The sequence below is a fragment of the Bactrocera dorsalis genome, chromosome 3 (assembly GCF_023373825.1).
Source record: "Bactrocera dorsalis isolate Fly_Bdor chromosome 3, ASM2337382v1, whole genome shotgun sequence".
Classification (NCBI taxonomy): Eukaryota; Metazoa; Arthropoda; class Insecta; order Diptera; family Tephritidae; genus Bactrocera; species Bactrocera dorsalis.
Window position 1 is genome coordinate 12,982,661 of NC_064305.1, and position 22,368 is coordinate 13,005,028.

Consider the following 22,368-nt stretch of genomic DNA (forward strand, 5'->3'; position numbering starts at 1 on the left):
TTTCCAAATAATTTCTCTAAATAAACTCCTCAAATATTTGCTGTATAAAAGTATCTGCTATTTATTTAGCATAGGTGACAATGAGAAATTAAAATTAGTTTTCGTTATATTTCGGTTTGAACTGCAATCAGAAGGCAGCAGTGCGTATACGCAACTTTGTCATGTAAATAATATTAATTGGAAATCTATGTTGAAATAAAAGACGATATTTAGTATTTTGTTGATATTTAAATAACAATTTATTATTGCATTTTGTTAACAAACATTTGCTTTTAATTGCAACAGCAAGTTCACTTCACAAAATTCAACTGCACGGCTGAGAGTATCAGCGTTCTTAGATAGCTAATACGGAAGAAGGCACACAATGTTCAGTGTTGACAACGCTGTAGCGGTGGTGTTGTATTTTAAGTGTTGAATTGAGTTGTTTTCGGTTATTTATATCCTTTATATATTTATTTAAAAATTTCGCACAAATTTCTTAAAGCGGCCTCAGCCAAATATTGCAGTAATTTGAATCGAAATATGCTAACGCTTACATCCACTGCTTGCCATTACGATCCACCGGCGGTGGTGGCGCACGATTACCGCTACTATTATTATTACCACCCGATGACTGCTGTCTTGTGGCCTTCGGCTGCTTCTCATTTTCAATGCTAAAGCCGCGCGTTAGCTCAGCACGCTGTTCTTTTGGCCTTGCGCCACCGGACGGCTGCATGGGACTAACATTGACAACCGAACTGACGTCGGAGACATTGTCAGCATTGGTGTGGAAGTACTGTTCACTATCCGTATCCATATCATCCAAATCGACCACATCGATGTCGAAGGAGTTGGTATTACCGGTAGGTCCAGTGTAGCCCGGTCGACGTCCAGTGTAACCGAACTCTACAGAAAATGGCGTGTGACGACTGCCGGTTCTTTCAATTGCGCCGCTGCTTTTGCTCACATTGCTATGTATATAGCTGGGCGGCGCTTGTGGTGCAGTTGCTTTCTTCACCGAACCGCTGGGCCCACTAGTAGACGCGCTAATTGCTTTGCCAGGTGCTTGCGTTTTTGGTGCAGGCGCTTTCGTTGACTGTTGTTGCTTGGCTAAAGATGAGGCGGAGAGTGACAATTCGTTGTTGGGCTTGCAAGGTTGCTTGCCGCTATTGCTGTTTACTTTGTTACTGCTATAAGCCGGTGGTTTGCCGGCCTTATTGAGCTCTATTTCCGGGGCGGTCTTGGCACGTGTCAGCGGTGGTTGTTCCACTGGTTGCAATTTCGAGGGCTTGTTTTGCTTCAGAAATGTTTGCTCTTTATAGGTGGGGGCTTGTTGTTGGTGAAAGGCACGTAGTAACTCATGCTTTTTCATCTCAGCCGTTCGGCCGTGTGGTGTGTCATAGTGATCATCGATCTCTTCGCTTATCTTATTGAGCAAATCTAGTAGTGTTGAGGTCTTCTCATCCTCGAACTCGATCGGTATTGGCGACTCAATGCCTGAACGCGAAAAGGTGGGACTGAGCATGATGAGACTGTGCAGTAAATACAGAAAATTGAAGTTTCAATTCGTGCGTGTTTATTTTAATAAATTTACTCACCGTTTCGCCTCTTCAATCGCCTTGCCAAGATGTTGCAAATTGTCCGCATCGTGATAGTTGCTGCAGCGTCCAATCTGCGAATTCTTGGTTACACCACGCAGCACAACGGTCCACTTGTGTGTTGCCGATTGTGCGGCCACTGTGCGTGCCACACGTCGGAAACGTTCGAGCGGTGTTTCATTGGGATCTCGCGAGGGCTCTTTCTCGATTTTAATTTCGTTGATTTCGCCTTCGCCATTCACATTGAAGTTCGCATCTTCGGCGTAGACGACTTGCACAGGCGCCACCTGGAAACCCTTCATGAGACGGCGCTCCCACACTTTGTTGCGCTTAGCACGTGATGCTGGAAGTAGTTTACATTAAAAATAGTGTTACAAAATTGTTTGTGTAAGTTAAAAATCGTTTGTTTTGATTTATGAATTTGATTGGATTTTCGCTACTCCGAAAAATTCGGAATAACTCCGAATGATTTCGAATTTTCCGTAGCCTCCCAAGTCTTTGCAAGTTACAAGCTTGAATTTTCAGCGATTTTGAAATGAGCAAAACACTCCGAATGCAAAATACAAAATGGTTCACGTTAACCAAAAGTTATTTATTCTGATTTATAAAGACATTCTACATAATATTTCGCTACTCCGAAAAATTTGCAATAACTCCGAAACACTCCGAATTTTTCAAAAGCTTATTTATTACATTTTAACCTCCCAAAGTCTTTTCAAATAATAGAAATTTTAGCGTTCATAGATTTTAGAACGAAGCAAACATGCCGAAATCTAAATACAAAATAATTCGCGTTGATAAACAATTATTTATTTTGATTTATAACTGTATTTTACACAAAATTTCACTACTCCGAAAAATTCGTAATAACTCCAAAACACTTCGAATTGTATGTAACCTTTTTTCTATATTTCAATCACCCAAAATCGTTCCAAGTTACATAAATTTCAGATTTCATCGAGATTGAAGAGAGCAAAACACTCCGATTGCTAGACGGACAACTTACAACTCTTAGTCACACTTACGTTTCTCACGCTTGCTCGCGCTCGAGCAATCCAAACCGCTATTCTCGAATACATCCAATATCTCATAGCGCATTGTCGATATCTCGCATTTCAGCTCATTAATGTCATCCTCGGTAACAGGATTCTCTTCGAACTTGCGATGCTCCGCCGAAATGAAACGCCAAACCAACGAGCGCATTATATTATCATAGGCATTCTCCTGATCCTTAAGTTGACGCTTCTGCGAAATAGCGATAAACAATTACTCATAAGTAGCTCTTATTACAAATGAGGCCATTTAGTGCCTAATTAGCTGTACCTTTGAACGCTTCTTATCGATCTCCTTGCTCGATTTGCGGAACACCCTGATTAGCCACTTAGCCGAAGGCATTATATTGAATGGTGGCGGCAAAGTGGCGCTGTCCTCAAAGTAACTCATCCACAATTTGGTGCGTGCGAACTTCCACTCAGTGTCCGAGTGTTCCTGTAAGAAGACAAAGCTTGAGCCTTGGTAGAGCACGTAAGTAGGTGATAAAATATCTTAAACTACAGCTTTTGTGCCTACAAACAGTGCACGCATAAATCAAGCATTGAATGGTAAGAGTGGCATTGCGGCGCCAACAAATAAATCTATTTTTTGGTCACAAGAAGACGCATACTTCCGTTGGCGTTTTCATTGCGCGTACGTGACCGGCCGACCAGACGGTCTGTGACAATTCTTTGGTCTCTGCCAGCGTGGGCAGCAAAAACTTTTTGTCACACAGACACGTCTTCACTTTTGAGGGATTGTAAGGGAGTTTGGCGCGGTAATCAGTTCAATCTGTACGTGCATCTCCACCGACACTACGACGCCTTTATCAGTCGTCCTTTGTTCGTCGTCCGTTCAACGCAGACAAAACGTTGACTTACCAGCTTGCTGACATATCAATTCAACAACTTGGTCATTCAGCAAACGGCCGTCATTCCCACCCACTTGTTGGCCGACTCTTCCAACTACAAATTATTCATTTGCACATATTTTTCTCTGTGAAAAGTCTGTTGTCGGTTGTCGCTCTGTCTTGTAGTTTGTCAGCGGTCCCTCCGGTCTACTACAAGCGCCGGCGAGTTCATTTCATTCATTCGCTTAAGCAATTTCAACTTACATCAATCATGGCATATGAATTGGACATCATCGCGATGAGTAGATTCAACAATACAATCACATTGATGACACTGTACGAGCCGAACATCAGCAAACCCCAGAAGCGTGTGTATGATTTAATGCCGGTCAGCTCGAAATCGGACAGGCCAACCATGCCGAAACTGGCCCAGAAGAGTGATTGCGATGACTCGAAGAGGCTGCAAAATGGAGATCCAATGTGAAACGTATTGAAAGAAACTGTGTGTGAGTGATGAGTAAGTAATGAATAATTGGAAATAATCTATGGCGGCTGAGATGATGAGCAAATGAAGGATTACACAGAACTGAAGAGCACAAGATGAGTGAAGTCTTTGGATTGAAATATTATGCTACAGCGAACTAAAGATTGCCGCAGGAAGAAGGATAGTGAAAAAACAAAGCATATAATATTGTCTGGAAACCGAATTCGGACAGCTCAATGACGAAGCATAGAGCGCTAAAGAGTCACATTAAGTAATCGCTCAACATTCACTGTCTCACTTACTTTCCGAAGCGTCGCCACTTCATGCACGAATCACCATTACCACCCCAATCAGCTGAACCATCTGGCATGCTATAACATTTACTCTTCTCTAAATCAGCGAAATACCACAGCAATTGATTGAGGCCACAAGCGAAGGCGAACAGCACCAAAGAGTAGATGAAGAAGAATTTCACAATATCAATAACCATGCGTCCGAGTGAGATCTGTAGCGGTCCCAAGTGCGGATTGATCGAGAATAGATGTACAAGTTTGAGTGCTGAGAATACATTAGCGGCGGCTAGTAGACCCTCAGCGATCAGCTGTGGATCGTAGTCGTCCCATTTTTCGCGTGGCACGTAGGCCATTTTCGGATCGTGGCGGATTTCGCTGGTTTGCTGTATGTAGGCGAGGATTCTGAAAGTAAGAAGGTGTTAATAAATACTTTATTTGACTTAAAACTAAACAGAAATATGTGTAAGGAAGGAAATATTTGAAGATGACTCTGTTGGATCTTTTAACAAGTTTTTTAATGGCAGAAACGCATCTGGAAATGTTTCCATGCTATGGAAGGTCGATTGGATCTTCCTCTTTATGGAGTTGTTCGAAGATGGAGGAAGAGGAAGGAGAAAAAAATCGAAGTCGACTCTAGAAAGCTGTGGGTTCTTCTAATCGCTGAAACAAATTTGGAGATTTTTCCATGTAAAGGAAGTTCGATTGGACCTTCATTTCTTTCTGAACTAAAAACTCTTCATGTTTTATCCAATATAAAAATCAATGTAATCACTCAGAAAGAACTCTAGACTTGCAGGGATGTCTTTGGCATCACTCAGATGGAACTCCGGACTTCCAAGAATATTCTTGGAATAACTTGTGCGGATCTTCCAGTCATATTTTTGGTACTCCGGACAGAAATATATATTCGGTATCCCTCGGATGGAGCTCTAGACTTTCAGGAATATTTTTGGTATCACTCGGATTGAACATTAGACTTCATGGAATATTTCTGGAATTTCTCGGATTCTATTCCGTGCTTGTAGGAATGTGGAACCACTCGAATGGAGCTTCAGACTTCATGGCATATTTTTGAAATCACTCAAATGGAACTCCAGACTTCCATGCAAATTTTTGGAATCACTCGGATGGAACTCCGGACTTCCAGGAATATTATTGGAATCACTCGGATGGAACTCCGGACTTTCAGGAATATTATTGGAATCACTCGGATGGAACTCCGGATATGCATGGATGGTTTTGTCAAGAATATTATTGGAATCGCTCGAATGGAACTCCAGATTTGCATGGATGTTTTTGGAATCAATCGGATGGAGCTCCGGACTTCCAGGAATATTACTGGAATCGCTCGGATGTAACTCCGGACTTCCACGAATATTATGGAATCAGTCGAATGGAACTCCGGAATTGCGGGGAAGTTTCGAATTCCTCAGATGGAACTCCAAGACTTCCAAGAATATTTTTGGAATCACTCGGATGGAACATGAAATATGAAATATTTTTTTGTGGGTAACAAATTTATATTTTCTACGCTTTGGTCTTTATTTTATATTCACTACGCTATTCATTAGGGAATTTTTTTATTTAAACTATTTTCAGTTTCAATCAATTTCATATCCACCACTGACGCTTACCTCAAACACATGACGCTCACGTACAAACTGTTGCGCAGAAAATCAATGAAGTTCCACATATTCCGCAAGTAGCTCTTCATGCCCACCGTAAATATCTCCTGCACCTCCTCCCACATGAAGCCGAACACATAGAAGACGACCAACAGCTCCAGCTTAGTTGGTGCTTTGCCACGCTGACGCAGCTGTTCTTCGGCCAGCGTTTGCCGCATGCGTTCGGTGCCGAAAAGACGGATGACATCGTCGTCGGCACGTTGCGACACCAGGATTAGTATGACTGTTTGCCAAAAGAAGTATGTATGTGTGTGTGTCAAAATGTATGTGTGTGGTTGACAAGCGCGACGGGGCAACGGCGCGCCGGCAACGCGTTGCATTCAAGGACAGTGGACAGTGTTGAACGTGCGAAGCAAGTGCAGCAGTCAGCAGAATGTTGAAAGTAGAAAATTATAGCAAAAAGTAGAGAAAGAAAAAATCATTTGTTTGAAAAAGTGCAACCGAAATGGCTGAAAGGCAGTGGGAAGATAAATTGAGAAATTGAAAAATATTGCCGGGAATCTTTTCAAGCTGCCAACATGTCTGAGCATTGTATGGCTTTGATAACTGCTTATTTGTTGCGGCTGTCAAGCGCTTGTAGTCGTCACACTAAAAGCACTCCGTTACAATCTCATACACGCACACACACCAACACAGACACGCTGTAATGCGCACGAGTAACGGCACATAAGTCTATAAATATAATTCGATTTTACTCTACTCCTGCCACAGTGACCACTGGCTTCCGCTTCCTGGCACTTTTATCTACAACAAGTTCTTTATTGTTTCGCTGCCTTCTTTCACTACTACTTCATTGCTGTTGTTGTAGCTCGCAGCCACAATCCCGTGGGTATTTACTTCAGCCACTGAAGTATTTATTATTGCCGCTGTCTGTTTGACTCGATTAGATAATGTTCATAAATGGGTTTCTAAATGTTTGACAAATACTATTTGACTCAGTTGTCATTACTGGGGATGGTGGGTGCACCAAAATATCAAGTATTGCTCAAAGTTTGAGGAATGAAGTTGAATTATGCAATCAATAATAACTGTTTGTGCGAGTATCGGGTTTAAAGTAGTAAAATTGCCTTCTTTCTAAAACTCTTCCAATCAGCTTTTTCTTTAATTCGCTTTCAACTTGGAAAAAGTGGCAACTCTACTCAGTAAATTTTAAGTTTAAGAAAACATTTTTGCTGACGTTCCACCGAGAGCTGTCTTGGACTTATAAAATTTTTTTCACTTAAATTTTAAAAAGATGGCAACTCTGTTAATACATACTTTCTCATTGTGCTAAAGTACTATTTTACTCTGTAGTCAAGCTTTTCATTTAAAATTTTTATTTTATTTTAACTCTAAGTACAAGTGGCAACACTCTTTATATGTATTTTAATATTTTTTATATGGCAACTCTATTCATATTTATATTTGAGCATATTTTTTTTATTTTCTCGTACTTTATATTGTATCTATAACTTGCATGACATACCTTTTATATTTCCTGCCATTTATTTTTTTTACATATGGCAACACTATCCAAATATACATTTTTAAAACTTTTCTTTATAATTTTGCTTGTTTTATAATTTTGTCGAACTTTATATCTTAACTTGCAAGGCAACCCTCTTTTTCACATATAAAAATTTTATATATATGGCAACTCAAGTATACATTTGTTAATCGCTTAAGTGTTCATTTCTAATTTACTCGAGCTTTCTTTCTATAGCTTTTGTGGCAACCTTAAGGCGTTTAAAAACTGTTTACATGTGCAGAGTTGCCACATCTATTTTAATTATTTACATATGGTAGCTCTACATATACTTTTTGCTACGTTTAAGCATTATTTTATAATTTCATTACACATTACAACCATTACTTTTTTCGCAACCCTTTTTTAATTAATGTACTTTAATCTTCTACATATGGCAACTCTGTCCATGTATAAATTTTCGAAATGTTTTAGCATTATTTTATAATTTAGTCAAATTTATTGTCTATATTCCCTTTTAGTTTCAAGACTTTTAATTTTTTACGTATGGCAACTCTGTGCATGTTTTGTTGAATATTGTTTTATATTTTATAACTCAGTCCTACTCTATATCTATAGCTCCTATTACAACCTACAAGCGCTATACACTAACTTCACTAAAATAATTTAAAAGGTATGTACTCTTTTATCGGCAAGTTCTCAGTCCTTGAGATTACCTCAAAGTGATTTTCCGAAACATTTTTCGCTTTAGGGTCCCTCATTCTCAAGAAAGCAGCCGCTGCCAATACTAAACAGTATTTTTGTCATAGTAGGGACATAGCTTATTGCTCTTAAATATCAATATCAATTTCAAACCTATGCAAATTTGGAAGGTTGCCACCTATTATGAAAATTCAATAAGAGACAAACAAATTTATAAGACAAAAACACCAATATAAGGTACCAAACCAAGCAGATTTGGAAATATCACGTTAAAATTTTTTTTCTGCAAGGTTGCCATCTTAATAAAATTTGCAATCTGCTAAAATTAAGAAATGAAAATAAGTACAAAGATAATTTAAGCACTAAATTATAGGTTTCATAACAAAGAGGGTGCGGCTTGGATGGTATATCTTTGTTATAAATGTTGCCACCTGTTTAAAATTTGTTTTTAATCAATAAATAAAATAAACGAATTATTACAAAATGGGAATAAAACTTGAAAACTTTAAAAACTTACAAAATTCAGTAAAAATTTCTGCGGCGTTGCCAAATGTTTTGGTATGCTTTTGATTTCATAATAGAAAGCTATTTATGATAATGTTTTTATTTAATTATTTTTATTAAATTAATAAAATAAATATATTATTAAAAAATGATTATCAAGTTATAAAACTTTACAAATGTTAAAAAATTCAAAAAAAAAATTCTGAGGGGTTGCCACATGTTTAAAATGTGTTATGCTTTGGAGTTCATAATAAAAAGCTATTATTTCAATATATTGTACTTATTATTAATGATATATTAAATTTATGATATGATAGAAGTTTTCAGTGCAGAATTTATTTTACAAGGGTTGCCAGCTGCTCAAATTTTTGATCTAATAAATTAATAAAATAATAATAAATAATTAATATAAGAAGTGTATTACTACAAAATGATTATTAGGCTGTAAAGTTTTAAAAATGCTAAATATCCGAAATTATTTTCGGCAGGGTTGCCAAATATTGAAAATTTTGTATGCTTTTAAATTCATAATATAAACCTATTTTTTTAAATATTGTACTTATTAATAATGACATAATATATTAATGATTTTCAAAAGTTTACATTGTAAAATATACTTTACAAGGGTTGCCACCTGCATAAAATTTGCATACATCTTTAATAAAATTAATTAATAAAATAAATGGATTACTAGAAAATAATTAAAGGGCTATAAAGCTTTAAAAGTGCTCTATATTCAAAATTATTTGCAGCAGGGTTGCCAAATGTTTAATATTTGGTCAAAAAATATATAAAAATTAAGACGAATTCATGAAATTAATAATATAAACGAATTATTTCAATATACCTATCATACCATATATGCTTTTGGAGGGTTTTCTGTTGAAAAAATATAGCATAGGGTTGCCAGCACCAAGAAATAATGTAAATGCGATTTTGCAATATGGATATCAAATTAAAGGTATTTGAAAGCTCTTCAATTATTTGCACTTAAACGCGATTAGTTGCACGAGCGTAGTTCTTATTTCTTATAAAAAAAGATTTTCGAAAAAATTAACTTTGAATCACTCTTTACCATTAAAATTAATCTTCAAGAGATAAGCTAATGGAATACTGGAAATATACCCTAAACTCTAAGCGTGTTAAAGCTGACAGCCTGCTTTAGAAATTTTTGTCTTAATGCTTCCTAAAAACTGTTCTTTGCTATAACAGCTTATGAAATCTTTTTTCTTAGAACTCTTAATGCCCAAAAGCATATTTGCACTTTGAGTATTATTATACAACCATAAAAAGTCTTTTCTCGATCTTTAAGAGAAAAGCATGCTGAGAAATCACGATAGCAATTTGACGTGACAACAGCAAATTACTTTTGACCAGACAAGTGCTAATAACCGTTAGGTGAAATGTCCATTTCATCCACTCATAAGCGGCTCAAACTATTAACAAAAATGACAAGCAGCAAATATGCCATCAACAGCAAGCTTAATGGACTGGAAAGATTAGTGATTTGCACGCATTGCGCTTGAGGCGCACCAAAAATGATGACAGCTGTCAGAAAAAGATGAGAGAGATAGAAAGAGAGGGAAAGAAAGTGATGAAAGATGAGTGAGGAAAAGAGTGAGGAAGGAAGTGAGAATAAGAGAGCGTGAGCGTTTAAGAATTTGGTGTAAATGAAGAGAGGGTGAAGGAAAGTGAGGCATAGAGTAAGAAAGGAAGAGTATAAGTACTTAGAAGAGAACGTGAGCGTTTAAGATTTGAGAGTAAATGTCTTGCTAATGCATGAATTAAACTGACAGCAGATTGAGGCGCTTACTCTGTTGGTATTTCGGAGCTGAAATACTGACTGATATTCTAGCGATGTGTTTTGGTCTTACATACTACCATAAAGACATATATGGAAGGCGAAAGCTTCAAATTTCTTCTTATTTACTCACTCTAGTACAAACTTAAAACTTTAACCCGATTTCTAATCTTATTCAAGACGTTAGCAGCCACTGACTACAATGCTTTTATGTAACTCTCAAGTACTCGGTCTACATTCTACATAGACAAGCCGCTTAGATCGGCAAGATTACACTATGCTGCCGTTTATTAAACAAAAATTGTTGCTGGACTGATTGGAGTTGCTTCAATCTTAGTGTAGCTGAAACTATAGCTACAGCCGACAGCGCTTAGAACTCAATGAGGACTCACTTAGAGGTATGCCTGCCGCGCTACAAATTAACAGCTACTCGTTTGCTTGAGCATAAACTGTAATAACGGTATGTGAGATTCAGTAGTTATATGTGGGTGTATACAGTAGCATTCTTGAGCATTCGAGTAGTTACATACACACACATCTACGCAATCCACACGTACTCTCAAACATATTTTCACACAAACACACTTACAAATTTCCTGCTCATCATGCCTTAAACTCCGCATACTTACACAGGAAGAACAGATAGGATGAGGCGTGTATGAGAAACTTCATGAACGGTTTACGCATCAAAATTCCGGTACGACAGTTGGGCGCAAACATGTAGACCATACAATAGACGGGAAAGAGCACAGCCACTTGTACGATGCACCAGAACTTTTCGAGTACCGTCTTACGCCTAAAACCGGGCAAGCCATCATACCAAATGGCGGAGAGCAGTTGCTGGATGTTCGAGTGGGCAACAAACTAAAGGAGAGTAGAAGAAATTGGCATTAATTCTAAAAATTTATTTTAAGTTAGAACTAAAAATGTAATAAAAAAGAGTAAACTGAGAGCGTTCGAAATACATATCGTCACCTAAAATTCAAAATAATATAACATCACTTTTCATAAGTTAACGGACGAAGAAAAAACGATATAAAAGAAATCACTCGAATTGAAACAAAATTTGAGTATTGGTTATAAAATGGTTATATATTGGTTATGTTTCGGTTATATCTGACAGTGGAAACTGGAAATTTAATGCTACAAATGTGTATGTAATATGATGTAGTAAAACAAAATTTGAGTATTGGTTATATATTGGTTATGTTTTGGTTATATCTGACAGTGGAAACTGGAAATTTAATGCTACAAATATGTATGTGTATGATGTAGTGAGGCACAGGAATAGAAAATACTTATATTGAAACAAAATTTGAGTTTCGGTTATAAAATGGTTATTTATTGGTTATATCTGACAGTGGAAGCGGAAAATTTTATGTTTTTCACATATGCAGTATGATTTGGTGAAGCACAGGAAAAATTAAATATTAAAAATCATTCGTACTGAAAACAAAAATTGTTTTGATTATAAAATGGTTATACATTGGTTATATATTGGTTATATCTGACAGCGAAAGCTGAAAATTGTATGTAGTGAATAGTAAGCAATAATACACTCAATTTCGAGTTTTTTTGATGACACGTGGTTTTGCTTTTTAAGTGACGATATGCAAGTAGTTGGAATGTAATTTTGTTGCACATACTAAGATGCAGTAGCACTGACCAAGAATAAAACTATAAAACTGCTTATACCCTAAACTTTAACTCAGTTAAAAATATCAAAAAATATTTTTTTTTCAAACACATTTCTTCTTCTCTCACTCACCTTCTTTTGCTTATACATAATGGCTTGTTCTAGACGATTCAAGCTCATGCGATCACCAGGCTCATATGTAGATATCTCCGGATCGTAGTTGAGTATAATGGCTAGCTCATTCGAGGTACGTGTTTGATCCAGCAGATCAACAGCGAATTTTTGGCACTGACGACGCAATTCCATATACTCGGCTTTGCATTCCTAAAACAACAAGAATATAAAGAATTTCGAACATTTGGTGACTGAATAAGTATAATGCAAATAGAAAAAAAGAAAAATATCAAAAAAAAAAAATAATAAAATATATTTCCATTTAATTATTTCCTTTGAATTTCAGTTCTTCTATGGCTAGCTTCCAAATAAAGATTTCCTTGATATTATTAACTAACCTGCTCCGTAAAAGCTAAGTTCCGCAACTCCCATGAAAGTTGGAATGCCGTGAGTAGAGGATCACTGGAGGTGAGACAAATGAGTGAGGGACTCGCCAAGGCCTTGTAAATATTAACACGTGACAAAGAATGACGCAGCGAGTCTTCGTTAGACAAACGTACGCACTCATCACAACCGCAGCTGAAATGAAAATAAAGCAAAGCAGGAATATTTTAATAATACGAAAAACAGATATTTTTATAATTTCTTTTTATAAACTGCAGCGTTGTATTTTTTACAACGAGGTTACTCATACGCACCGTATATCATGTGGCACAGGCACGGCAGCGCCACGATCCAGTAAAATTTTTAAGATCTCAAAATTGTTCTTATGAGCAGCCAGTATCAGCGGTGTGATGTCGGGCGGAAACACGGCTGTATTTATATCGACTTTTTGCCAACTCTGTAAAAAGAAAAAGCAAAATAAAATGGAGATAATGCAATATAAAAATGTATATCATTATATGATATATAGCGTATATATGTATGTATGTATACCGCAACAAGTTATCAGCAATTCAAATATAAAATCTTTCAATGATATCGAAAAATTATATCGATAACTTTAATAATATCGATAACTCGTGTACCGATAACATAATCGAAATGTGATATCCCAAAATCATGCACAATTAAAACAAACAAACTAAAATATCGAAAAATCAATACAAACAAAGATTCGAAATATCGAAAATATATCGATAACTAGACATAAAAAAATTATGTAAAACGAATAGATTTATCAGAAATTTAATACCAAAATCTTTCAGTTATATCGATAACTTTAAAAACATCGATAAATCAAATACCAGCAAATTTATCGAAATAAAACATCGATAGCTAAGGTACAACCAGAGATATCGTATTAAAATATCGACAACTCATATACCAACAAAAACATCGAGACATAATAACCATAACTTCATATCCAAAAATATATCGAATCATAAATCGACAAATCACATATAAAAAATATATTGAAACAAGTTATCGAAAAATGAAATGACAAAAAACCAAAACGGATATTGGTAACTCAAATGGCAATAGAATAATTGAATCATGACCCGTTGGCATCGAATGCAAATAGAAATATGAAAGAGATAAATTATTTACGGAAAGATGTTTAGGAATACATTATCGATAACTCAAATATCCTAAAATTAAATCGATAAAATTTTTACCGATAGATTTTTTTGAAATGCAATATCGATAATTCAAATATCGAAAAATGAAATCGATAAAATATTTACCGAAATTTTTTTGGAAATGCATATCGATAATTTAAATACCGAAAAATGATATCGATAAAATCTTACCGATACATTTTTTGGAAATGCAATATTGATAATTGAAATATTGAAAAATTAAATCGATAAAATTTTTACCGATAGATTTTTGAAATGCATTACCAATGATTCCAGCAAGGATATCGAAACGTAATATCGACAACTCACATAGCATTGATGACAATGATAACACACATATCAAATAATGTATCGAATTATATATCGATAGCTCAAAGCCAGTTGTAGGAAAAAATTTTGACTATGGGGATCTCCAAACCCGCAAAATTTAAAAATTCCAATTATTTTCTGAACATACCTCGTATTAAGCTAATTATTTTTTCAAAATTTTCGATTTTTCTTAAAATAAAATATTCTCAAAAATAGTTCTCATATTGAATATGCACAAGCCAAACAAAAAACAACAGAGTGATGCATGCCTACTATTATAACCGTGATTGAATGTTAAATGGCTGCCTATTAGCCACACCTGAATGCCTCACTCAGTCACCGGCTTGTGTATAAAGGTCGGTGCGAAGACAAAGAACGGCAGTGCGAGCGCGCATTGAACCGAATTGTGGCAGCTGGCAAGCAAAAACACACATACAATTACATCCATGTATGTATATATGTAAATGTGCAACAAAGTCAAGGACACGACGCGTTGACACTTCCAGCAGCTCATCGGCTCAGCTGCTTTCACGCATCACTCCACACTTTCCACCACACACACCGGCGTGCGTTGATTTCCTTCCACCTCCCTTTGGCACATTAAGTGCCTAATCAAGCGTGGCATAACATTTGCGACAACAAACTGTAAAGGTGAAAGGCAACGGTAACATTTTTGCATATGAATACGGCTACAAACACACACACGTCCTCCTATTGGCGTTATTTTTTGTGTAAACAAATATGTGTGTGTGTGCGCGCACGCCTGTGGAAGCATGTGACTGGGGCAAAAACGCTTATGAATATATTCAAAAGCATAAAAATAGCACGATGAATAGCTGTTTGCGTGAATGAATGCATAAATGATTGCTTGATGAGGCAGTCAAGTGCGCAATGGCTGTTACACACACATTTGCCATAAACACATATACATATGTATGTGCATACACATACATACAGGCAGCTAATTTTGCAAACTTTTTCCTCGCATTTCCCATTATTATTATATATTCATTCATATGTTTGCCTACACCATTGATTGGACCTCAACGCCTTTGCTAAGCAGCGACACCTAGGCGTATACGCAAATTTTATGTATATGAATAAATTATTGCATATACTATATGTGTGTAAGTGTGTGGCTACTCACATGTAAATTTATATGAAAATGAAAGTAATTGCTTTGCATTTGCAATGTTTTTATTTAAATGTTATTAAAAGGTTGCCAGTTTGGCGCCAAATAGATACACAAACCAAGGCTACATACAATAAGCTGGTAACTTTGCTCTGCACACACTTTCTCCGACTTACAGTTATTTTCCTGTTTATAATCATAATTATAAAAAAAATTTTGAGCGATTTCTTCAGCATAAAATGGTCTTAAAAGATATTTATTGTGATTTTGCTGATACGGTTTATATGACAGCTATATGCTATAGTAGTCTGATCTGAACAATATTATCGGAAATTGTAACAATGCCTTTTGTAATAATATATGCCAAATATTGCGAAGATATCTTCACAAATGAAAAATTTTTCCATATAAATACTTTATTTCGATCGTTCAGTTTGTATGACAGCTATATGCTATAGCTACCCGATCTGAATAATTTCTTCTGATATTATAGCTCTTTCTTTGAAAATAATCCATGCCAAATTTCATGACAATATCTTGTCAAATAAAAAACTTTTCCTTGCAAGGACTTCAATTTATCGTCCTTTGGGGCAACTATATCAAAAGAAATACCAAAAAAGTTGAGCCAATATGAGTTCCATAAGTTATACCAAAGAAAATATCGATAATTATAATATCGAAAAACATAACGAAATATATTATCGATAAACGTGATTAAAAAAAATATCTCGATAACGCAAACTCTAACCTAAATATCGAAATATGATGTATATGATCAAGAAAGATAACGAAAATAAATATTAAGAAGTGAAGTTGAGTTGAGATATACATAGTTCAATAACTCGCGTATTGATGAAAATATTCGTATATGTTATCGATTATCCAAAACATATCGATATATTATATTATTATTAGCATTAAAATATCGATAACTCGCGTATTGATGAAGATATCCGTACATGAAATCGAAAATTCAAATATAAAAAATTATTTAAACATTTTCAAAATGAAAAATCACAGTTTTACGGCATCGATAACTTTTATACCAAACTAACTATCGATAGCAAAGTTTCAAAAAAGTTGAAGAAATATGAGTTCCATAAGTTATGCCAGCGAAAATATCGATAATTATATTTTTAAAAAATATATTGAAACATTACATCGATAAAATAATAATCGATAACATAATAATCAAAAAACTCTCGCTATAACTCAAACTCCAACCTAAATATCGGAGTATAATGTCTATAACCAAGAAAATTATTGAAAAAAAATATTGAGAATTTAAATACCAATAAATAGATCGAATTAAAATATCGATATCCAAATACGTTACTGATATCAAAACCGCTCATATATCTACTAGACGCTCGGTCACTATTTTCCTTCTACTTAGCTTCGAAAATATTTCGAATTTTCATTTATAACTTTGGGAACATATTCTTAGATATTTTTTAAAGAGATTTAACCAAATTACCAATAATCGATTTTTTAAGCTTCTACAGCAGGCTCCCCCATTAACAATGTTACACTCGTACCACAAAGCATGAATCTTTCCCAAAAGGGAATAGAAATGGCTGCTTAATAACGCAGATGGGAACTTTCCAACAATCTAAGCAAATGCGCTCCGAAAATTAGCAAAGCTGAAGAACTTTAAAATTTATCTAAACACTATGGTATGTGGTAAAGGCGTTCCAGCCGAGGCTTTTGGTATGTTTGGAGCATATACAACAACAAAGTGGTGATTCAGAGCAAGAGGTTCTCTGGTGCACAGCGGCAACTGCCTAGATACCAAAAGCAGATTTTATGGCAAAAAATATAGTGCCAAAAAATAGGTGATCTCGGAGACTCAGGCTAATTTTGAGGCAAATAAGACTTGAAGGACAAAATTTAAGACTTTCTTAAATGCTGTTGGCAACAAATTATTATATATGTAACATAGTGAAGGGAGGATGGAGTCATGTGTAGAAGTTCACGCAAGTGAGGAAAGTTCTCTGATCGCCATTCACTTGGGAGTGGCCAGAAACGATTCTTTTGCATATGACTCAAGCAGCTCACGACTTCCGGTCTTTGACCAAGTATCCTCTGGGTAGCCTAAGAACATCCGTTTGAAGGCGAGCTAACGTGAGAAGGCGAAACATCCCCTGCATAGGGTTGTGCGCTGGGTTTGGGACCCGCCACGTAAAAAAACACCCCCAATGAAAAGGAACAACAAGCCTCGGATGAGTGACCCCCCTTTTGATGACGACCATGGCAAACGAAATAAGGATTACGAATTGAAGGCATGCACCTGGAATGTCCGGTCCGGAAGGTGCCGCTGCCCAGCTGGTTGATGTCCTCGTGAAAATAAAGGCTGACATCACCGCCGTCCAAGAAATGCGATGGACGGGACAAGGACAGAGACAAGTAGGTCCTTGTGACATTTACTACAGTGGCCATATAAAGGAGCGCAAGTTTGGTGTTGGATTCGTGGTGGGAGAGAGACTCCGTCGCCGAGTACTATCATTCACTGCGGTGAATGAACGTCTAGCCACAATCCGCATCAAAGCGAGGTTCTTCAACATATCGCTGATTTGCACCCACGCCCCGACGGAAGAGAAGGACGATGTGACCAAAGATGCCTTTTATGAGTGCTTGGAGCGCACTTATGAGAGATGCCCCCGTCACGATGTCAAAATCGTGCTTGGCGACTTTAACGCCAGGGTGGGCAAAGAAGGTATCTTTGGCACTACGGTCGGTAAATTCAGCCTCCACGACGAAACATCCCCAAATGGGTTGAGGCTGATCGACTTCGCCGGGGCCCGAAATATGGTTATCTGTAGTACTAGATTCCAGCATAAGAAGATACATCAAGCTACCTGGCTGTCTCCGGATCGAAAAACCACCAACCAGATCGATCATGTTGTGATAGACGGAAGACACGTCTCCAGTGTTTTAGATGTGCGTGCGCTCCGAGGTCCTAACATAGACTCGGACCACTATATTGTTGCAGCCAAAATTCGCACCCGCCTCTGTGCAGCAAAAAACGCACGCCAACAAACACAAGGAAGGTTCGACGTCGAGAAGATGCAATCACAACGGACAGCCGAACGTTTTTCTACTCGGCTTGCACTCCTGCTCTCTGAGAGCACTCATCAACAATTCGGTATAAGGGAACTGTGGGACGGCATTTCAAACTCCTTACGTACAGCTGCAACGGAAACCATTGGTTTTCGGAAAGTGCAAAAGAACAGCTGGTACGACGAGGAGTGCCGTGTCGCAGCGGAGAGAAAACAGGCTGCCTACCTCGCAACGTTACGATCGACCACAACACGTGCGGGATGGGATAGATACCGAGAGTTGAAGAGGGAAGCGAGACGCATTTGCAGACAGAAGAAGAAAGAGGCCGAAATGCGTGAGTACAAACAGCTCGATAAGCTGGCCGACAGGGGTAATGCTCGAAAATTCTACGAAAAGATGCGGCGGCTAACAGAAGGTTTCAAGACCGGAGCATACTCTTGTAGAACCCCCAAAGGTGATCTAGTTACCGATGCCCAGAGCATACTTTAATTATGGAGGGAACACTTCTCCAGCCTGCTGAATGGCAGTGAAAGCACAACACCGGGAGAAGGCGAACCCGATTCCCCAATCGATGACGATGGAGCAGACGTTCCATTACCCGACCATGAAGAAGTCCGAATAGCAATCACCCGCCTGAAGAACAACAAAGCGGCAGGGGCCGATGGACTGCCGGCCGAGCTATTCAAACACGGCGGCGAAGAACTGATAAGGAGCATGCATCAGCTTCTTTGTAAAATATGGTCGGACGAAAGCATGCCCAACGACTGGAATTTAAGTGTGCTATGCCCAATCCATAAAAAAGGAGACCCCACAATCTGCGCCAACTACCGTGGGATTAGCCTCCTCAACATCGCATATAAGGTTCTATCGAGCGTATTGTGTGAAAGATTAAAGCCCACCGTCAACGAACTGATTGGACCTTATCAGTGTGGCTTTAGACCTGGCAAATCAACAACCGACCAGATATTCACCATGCGCCAAATCTTGGAAAAGACCCGTGAAAGGAGAATCGACACACACCACCTCTTCGTCGATTTCAAAGCTGCTTTCGACAGCACGAAAAGGAGCTGCCTTTATGCCGCGATGTCTGAATTTGGTATCCCCGCAAAACTGATACGGCTGTGTAAACTGACGTTGAGCGGCACCAAAAGCTCCGTCAGGATCGGGAAGAACCTCTCCGAGCCGTTCGATACCAAACGAGGTTTCAGACAAGGCGACTCCCTATCGTGCGACTTTTTCAATCTGCTGCTGGAGAAAATAGTTCGAGCTGCAGAACTTAATCGAGCAGGTACAATCTTCTATAAGAGTGTACAGCTGCTGGCGTATGCCGATGATATTGATATCATCGGCCTCAACACCCGCGCCGTTAGTTCTGCTTTCTCCAGGCTGGACAAGGAAGCAAAACGAATGGGTCTGGCAGTGAACGAGGGCAAGACGAAATATCTCCTGTCATCAAACAAACAGTCGTCGCACTCGCGACTTGGCACTCACGTCACTGTTGACAGTCATAACTTTGAAGTTGTAGATAATTTCGTTTATCTTGGAACCAGCGTAAACACCACCAACAATGTCAGCTTTGAAATCCAACGCAGGATAACTCTTGCCAACAGGTGCTACTTCGGACTAAGTAGGCAATTGAGAAGCAAAGTCCTCTCTCGACGAACAAAAACCAAACTCTATAAGTCTCTCATAATTCCCGTCCTGCTATATGGTGCAGAGGCTTGGACGATGTCAACAGCGGATGAGTCGACGTTGCGAGTTTTCGAGAGAAAAATTCTGCGAAAGATTTATGGTCCTTTGCGCGTTGGCCACGGCGAATATCGCATTCGATGGAACGATGAGCTGTACGAGATATACGACGACATTGACATAGTTCAGCGAATTAAAAGACAGCGGCTACGCTGGCTAGGTCATGTTGTCCGGATGGATGAAAACACTCCAGCTCTGAAAGTATTCGACGCAGTACCCGCCGGGGGAAGCAGAGGAAGAGGAAGACCTCCACTCCGTTGGAAGGACCAAGTGGAGAAGGACCTGGCTTCGCTTGGAATATCCAATTGGCGCCACGTAGCGAAAAAAAGAAACGACTGGCGCGCGGTTGTTAACTCGGCTATAATCGCGTAAGCGGTGTCTACGCCAATTAAGAAGAAGAAGAACATAGTGAAGTAAGTACATACTATATATCGATGCTCATACAAATCCATGGAAGTACAATAGCCAGTATCATAATTACCAAAGAAGGCTAAAGTCTGCACATATTTGTACCTATAAGCATGTAGCTTGTATTATGTATGAATTGAATTATTATTATTTTTTTTATTCACAAAAGCAAACACTAAATTTAATTTTCAAGAATTTCAATTTATCAACATTTTCTTTACCTAAAAAATGTATATAAATTTAATTTCTGTTGCCAGCAGCAAAAGCAAATTATAAACTGTGCCTTGCCTGCTTGAGAGAGAAAGAATGTTGCTGGCAAACACTTGTCGTCTGTTTGAAAATCTGTGATAAGTACGTGACTAACGAGGCAACTGTCTTAACGAGCACTGGGCGGGGTGTTAAGGTAATGCTTCCTGGCACCAAAATACAAAACTACACACAAACACATATATATTTATGCGACACACAAGTGCATATCGATGAAGCATATATATTAGTGTCTTCGACTGGTGAGCATAGTTTGTGTGAAAAGTGTTAAAGGAAGGCTGATACTTTTAAGTTTTTCGTTTACACGTGTGTATGTGCATTTGTGTATGTATTGGTACTGGCTTGCGTACAAGCTTCCGTTTAATCGCCTTCAATTATGCCTGTGTCAGCACAAGTGTCAAGTGTTGTATTAATAAAGTTTATTGACAGACAGCTTATTGAAATACACACACATATACACACATTAGCAAGTATTGATATGCACATATGAAGGCATATATATATATAAATATATACATATATGTATACATAGTTACATATATGCTTGTATCCAGCTATATGTGCCTCATATATGGCAAACTGTTGTGCCGAAACCTCACGCACACATATGTTTGTTATAGTTGTATATATATATATGTATGCGGGTAAGTATGACACATAAGATCCATCAATTTCAGCAGCTCACTACAAATGCCTTTAAAGTATCGTCGGCTCAAGCGCTGGCAGCAGCAGACACCAACCGACAGCGCCCGTATGCCAGTTATCAACTCATTAGGCGCTGACATTTTTGTCGATGTTGCGAAAAGCGCGCACAAGAATTGACGCCTGCTAGTGTCCACACACACGTATAGACAGGCATGTAACGGGTGATTTTTTTGAGGTTAGGATTTTCATGCATTAGTATTTGACAGATCACGTGGGATTTCAGACATGGTGTCAAAGAGAAAGATGCTCAGTATGCTTTGACGTTTCATCATGAATAAACTTACTAACGAGCAACGCTTGCAAATCATTGAATTTTATTACCAAAATCAGTGTTCGGTTCGAAATGTGTTTCGCGCTTTACGTCCGATTTATGGTCTACATAATCGACCAAGTGAGCAAACAATTAATGCGATTGTGACCAAGTTTCGCACTCAGTTTACTTTATTGGACATTAAACCAACCACACGAATGCGTACAGTGCGTACAGAAGAGAATATTGCGTCTGTTTCTGAGAGTGTGGCTGAAGACCGTGAAATGTCGATTCGTCGCCGTTCGCAGCAATTGGGTTTGTGTTATTCGACCACATGGAAGATTTTACGCAAAGATCTTGGTGTAAAACCGTATAAAATACAGCTCGTGCAAGAACTGAAGCCGAACGATCTGCCACAACGTCGAATTTTCAGTGAATGGGCCCTAGAAAAGTTGGCAGAAAATCCGCTTTTTTATCGACAAATTTTGTTCAGCGATGAGGCTCATTTCTGGTTGAATGGCTACGTAAATAAGCAAAATTGCCGCATTTGGGGTGAAGAGCAACCAGAAGCCGTTCAAGAACTGCCCATGCATCCCGAAAAATGCACTGTTTGGTGTGGTTTGTACGCTGGTGGAATCATTGGACCGTATTTTTTCAAAGATGCTGTTGGACGCAACGTTACGGTGAATGGCGATCGCTATCGTTCGATGCTAACAAACTTTTTGTTGCCAAAAATGGAAGAACTGAACTTGGTTGACATGT

The 22,368-nt window shown here is 38.0% G+C and overlaps 1 protein-coding gene across 3 annotated transcripts in view; it reads right to left on the reverse strand.

The window, feature by feature from the left end:
- Positions 1 to 208: 208 nt before the first annotated feature.
- The window catches only part of LOC105233243 (transient-receptor-potential-like protein), a 49,898-nt gene continuing 27,738 nt past the window's right edge, over positions 209 to 22,368 (reverse strand). For all 3 annotated transcript variants that reach the window (XM_011215260.4, XM_049451538.1, XM_049451537.1), the window contains 11 exons: positions 12,842 to 12,984; positions 12,542 to 12,722; positions 12,162 to 12,353; positions 11,023 to 11,257; positions 5,871 to 6,144; positions 4,246 to 4,638; positions 3,724 to 3,919; positions 2,901 to 3,065; positions 2,603 to 2,822; positions 1,578 to 1,920; positions 209 to 1,511 (listed from right to left, as the gene is read on the reverse strand). In XM_011215260.4, the coding sequence (XP_011213562.2) occupies positions 533 to 1,511; positions 1,578 to 1,920; positions 2,603 to 2,822; positions 2,901 to 3,065; positions 3,724 to 3,919; positions 4,246 to 4,638; positions 5,871 to 6,144; positions 11,023 to 11,257; positions 12,162 to 12,353; positions 12,542 to 12,722; positions 12,842 to 12,984 (3,321 nt within the window). In that variant the 3' untranslated portion in view covers positions 209 to 532. The remainder of the gene's footprint in view (positions 1,512 to 1,577; positions 1,921 to 2,602; positions 2,823 to 2,900; positions 3,066 to 3,723; positions 3,920 to 4,245; positions 4,639 to 5,870; positions 6,145 to 11,022; positions 11,258 to 12,161; positions 12,354 to 12,541; positions 12,723 to 12,841; positions 12,985 to 22,368) is intronic.